Source organism: Aricia agestis, chromosome 6 (assembly GCF_905147365.1).
Source record: "Aricia agestis chromosome 6, ilAriAges1.1, whole genome shotgun sequence".
In the NCBI taxonomy this organism is placed as follows: Eukaryota; Metazoa; Arthropoda; class Insecta; order Lepidoptera; family Lycaenidae; genus Aricia; species Aricia agestis.
The window spans coordinates 6,952,573-6,957,504 of NC_056411.1; the positions used below are offsets into that span (position 1 = coordinate 6,952,573).

A 4,932-nucleotide genomic window follows, 5' to 3' on the forward strand; every position below is an offset into this window, starting at 1 on the left:
ATTTCCTAGGTAGATTTTTCGATTATGTAACATTATAGTTGATAGAATTAGCATAAATATGAAGATTATAATAATAATCAATTGGCAATTGGTAAAACCAGTTTTCAGTTTTAGCAAGTAGTTGTTTCACATGTCGTTTGCGTCAGTCTGTAGTTTTTTACCACTCGTAAGTCGTAAAGGTGCCTCTTCACAATGGTCCATGCTGGCCCACTACAAGCATCGCCATAGTGTATGATGGCGGACGATGGCCACTGAATTGCCAGGCAGTAATGTGCCATGTGTATTGTGTTTAAGAGCCCGTACTATCTTTTCTACTGCTTTCTTCACACTCACGCCCGTCTTTCATATGCCGGTTGAAAAAGGACGATCGCCAAGTTAGCGGGCAGTTATAGGTATTCTGGTTTTTAAAGGGTTTTTTATATTAAAGTGGTAAAAAGTAATTCCAACATTGTATAGACGACTTTCTCAACAGTACATTGTATTTTTTTTCATACCGTTAAGACGTCAATACAATCCATAAACAGGTGATATTCTAAACCTTTTACAGCAAAAATCACAAAACTGTCGCGGGTTTGAGTTGGATTATTTAAAGATACCTAAAAAAAATAAAAAATCTACCTCCAATATTAGATTATAATTGAAATGATCTTACATGTTGTGCATTAAAACTTATAGAAATACTGTATTTTAACTGTTAAATCACGTCTGTTAAATGAGCGAAATCCTCAAAATTTCGTATACGGACTCTTAACACCAAGTGTCGTAGCACACACACAGTACACAATTTAGCCCACAGTGGCCCATCGTGGCCATCTAAATTGAAATATCAATGTATTTGGTAGTTTTATAATAAAAAAAGGTACAGAATAAGACAGAAATATAGTCTATATAATATTATTACTTACTAGACATTATTAATATTTTGAGAACCGTATATTTTTTTCGCAAATAAGTAGTCTAGGTAAGGGCTTCCCAAACGTGGTCGCTTCTTCGTGGTCTACTCTATATCTGTGCTAAATGACATAAATATCGTCCAGTATTTTATAGTATAGTTTCGGAAAAAAGTGGCTGTGACATACGGACGGACAGACAGACTGACATAAGTCATAACGAATCATTTAAAGGCTTCCGTTTTTTTGCCATTTGGCTACGGAACCCCAAAAAGCGCGTTCAAATGGTAATTTTCTCCATTTTCCCCTTTTTCGCTCCTATTGATTGTAACGTGATGACTGATGTTATATAGCCTAAAGCCTTCCTTGATAAACATATTAATATCTAACACAAAAATAAATTTTCAATTCGACCCAGCACTTCCTGGGATTAGCGCGTTTAAAGTAACAAACAAACTCTTCAGCTTTATAATATTATTAAGAACAGATTATGGCTTGGTACTTGGTTCTTATACAACGGACTTCGACCTTCAACCCTTTTAATCTAGTCTGCTTCGCTTAGCAATTAGTGACACACGTCGTTTGCATCTGTACCTTGTGCGGGGTTGCAGGTTTCGTAACTGATTCAAAAGACAACCCATTATAGTCCATTAAGCAACCTGAACTGAATTGTAAAAGTTGCAATCACAACCAGTGTTGAGGTGAGCGTGGTGTGGTGAGGTCGTTAAAATGAAACTGATATTTATTGTGAGTTTTTGTTTATTTTTTTTCGTTCGGTGTTCAAAAGTTGTTTTTATTTTTTAAGGAATGTTAAATTAATTAAAGTGTTTTTTTTGGATCGGTGTTCAAAAGGTTTCACTGTCAATAAAATAGTTTACTTGAAAATATATTTTTTTTTAAGAATGCTATTGAATTAAGTCTTTATTTTATAAAGACCAACACAATATTTTAAGTGTCTTTTATGTACTTATTTACAATTTTAAAATTTTGGTGCTTAGCTCATTTATTAAATAAATGTTAATACATAATAGTTATGCTGTTAATTAGTACTTAGCGCTATTTAGCAGAATATAAACTAAGGCCCTATTTCACCACTTTCTGATAAAGTGTCGAATATTAAAAGGCTATTCACAACTTTTTTGACAGATTCTCCATACTTTATCTGTCAAGTTAAATGGTGGATACTTATCAGGAAGTGGTGAAACAGGCCCTAAATATTGAAGGTTATCTGAATATAATTCAGCTAAACAGCTATTCAGTTTTTCAGTGCGTAACAAATTGGCAGAAAAATCTAGATTCGATACTTTGCTATATAGTTTTTCATATTAGCAAAAAGAGTATTTCTATTAAGTTTTTAGAAGTTTCTGGTACTTTACTGATTGATCATACATAAATGTTTTGTAATTATTATTTTGGTAAGTAAGTATCTACTAAACACCTGCAATGTGCGGCTTAGGGGAGACTGATTGAAAGAGAGTTGTCTCTGCGAAATATGTTTAATAACTGACTTAATAACTAATTACATTAACTTATATAGGAGGGAGGCGATACACACACTACACACCATCATTAAATTTTAATGTTAGGTAAAATACTTGAGTAATCGTTAATGTCTTATGATGAAACTGAATGAAAACTTGTAAATAATTATGGTTTTGATTATAGTTTTATGCCACCATATTACCCAAGAAATCCCAAAAATCTGGCTTCACTGTCTATCCGTTTGTCTGCTGTCTATTATAGTTATTGTGTCTGTCTGTTTCTGTGACATCTATTGCTAGGTTACTATGTGACTAAAGGTGCCCATACACGGGACAATTTGTCGTTTCGATCGATCGTCAAGAAAATCGTCCAATCGATCTTTTGAACGTAAAATCGTTTGCGATTTTGCTACACACGTACAATTTGTCGTTCGATTTTAACATCGAGGAGATAAATCGTTACGATAATGTCCCGTGTATGGCCACCTTTACTCTATAACCTTATACTGTAGGTACAGCTGGCTGCTGGGTAGGTCAAAATTTAAACTCTTGAAACGAATTTTATTTTAATCGACATTGACCGACACTTGCATACATGCACACACGCTCACGCACGTACGCTAAGTCTACTCTGGTAGTGGAAAATACTTGATTGATTGCTGCAAATTAAGGATTTATTAAAAAAAAACACTATAGCAGTAGAGAACAACGGTAGCCGAATATTGTCCATAAATTAAATAATTAAATTAAGTTTGACTGATCATGCTAAGATTTTATTAGAAGTATGTTTGCGATTTTTTTCTACACAGAAAAATAAGTTGCATCGTGTTTTGAAAACATTATGGATCTAGTATATATCATAATATATTCTTAATAATATTATATATCTTTCTCAATACAAGTATCGCATTCTATCATACAGATATTCCTCTTAGAAATCTCACATTTAGGTATTCTAAGGCCATTAAAATGCTGCGTCGTGAACTGACTTTCGTCTTTTTGTGAACTGACCCTAAATCCATTGAGATATTGTTAAACCCTTGAAACAGGCTTAAGTCATAACTAAATTCCATTTTACTAGCGGTTACTTCGTTAATATTTTAACCGCAAGAATATCATAAGCGTGACCGTTAAGTTTAATTAATTACTTATTACTTTATTAGGTACAATTATTACCATATATTAATTTGTACGTATATAGCCTATAGGCTATGTAAAGTCATAGGACTTATAGGTCATAGCCATAACCTATAGGAAAAAACGCAAGCTGCGAATTCAGCATCTGTTTATTGTATTATCAATTATGCCAAAAACGCGTCGTTAAAATAATAAGGAGCTAAAGAATTCTAATGTATTTTTATACTATACTGTACTCGGTGAAACATGGCGGTAGTGGTCATTGACTCCCTGTCAAAAACTTGTCATTTTCCATACAAAGCCGCGATTGACAACATCTGACACTGCACTGTTAATCGCGGTTCATATAGAAAATGACAAGTTTTTGACAGGGAGTCAATGACCGCTACAGCCATGTTTCGCCGAGTACAGTACCTATATTATTATATTATTATGCTCTTTGTAGTTTTTGTCCTTGCGAAAAAATTATAAGTTTATAAGTACGATGTATTCATAAAATGTTATTTTCTACTGTTAAGCTGAGATTAAGGCCCAATTTCACTAACGACCGTTAAAGTTAATGCTCGAATTGTTATCACGTTATCTCTTTCGTTTTTCATATGAATGAAAGAGAAGACGTGACACTTTAACAAGCTGTTAACACTAACAGACGTCTGGTGTAATTGGGCCTAAGCCAAAGACTTCTATTTAAATAGAATTCTTTGGCCTAAGCATGTTAAGATTAAGCACTCTTTTAACAATTTTAATGTACTGTTGTTTTAAAATTTACATCCACACATTGCTTTCATTCCCTACAACTAATTAACAAATAAATATTTTCTTGTTCCAGCTGCCGGCTATGTTTCTTCTCCTGCGAGAAGTGCCCGCCGACATACAGCCAGCGGCAGATCCGATAGGCAGGTTCATTCAGACGAACTTCGTGGGCTTCCCAGTCGCCCATGCGCAGCAGACCTGGATATTCGATCCAGAAGTCGCGTTGAGAAGGAAGAAGCAGTTCATAGAACTTCACGGAGACAAAGGAGAGAAGTTGATAGAGAGACTCGGCTTGGGCATAGACGGCTTCGAAGAAGAGAGACTCGCGAGGCAGAGAGAAAGAGATGAAGGACATCTTGGTGGACTGAATGCTTATTTACCTTGAAATGAGAAGAAATCAATGGTGAAAATAGTGGTAGAGAGATGTGACATCTTGGTGAATTTTATTTACCTTGCAAATGAAACAAGAAATAGTGACAAGTAATGGTATTTTTGTGAGATTGTGTGAAAATATGAAGTGTTTGGTTATTGTCAGGGAACTCAACATTTCGTTTGTGCAGAAGTAGCCGTGCCGTGCGACGGTGAATTAAAATTAAGCGACCTTACAAGGATGTTTTTGTGCGGGAAATCATTGTCAATTCTCAAAAGTCAATGTCAGGGAGGCGTGGATG

At 34.8% G+C, this 4,932-nt stretch overlaps 1 protein-coding gene across 1 annotated transcript; it reads left to right on the plus strand.

Moving 5' to 3' along the window:
• Positions 1 to 1,528: 1,528 nt before the first annotated feature.
• Positions 1,529 to 4,932, plus strand: LOC121727881. The gene is made up of 2 exons (XM_042115926.1): positions 1,529 to 1,637; positions 4,338 to 4,932. Exons 1-2 carry the CDS (start codon positions 1,620 to 1,622, stop codon positions 4,644 to 4,646), a joined length of 327 nt encoding a protein of 108 aa, XP_041971860.1. The 5' UTR covers positions 1,529 to 1,619; the 3' UTR covers positions 4,647 to 4,932.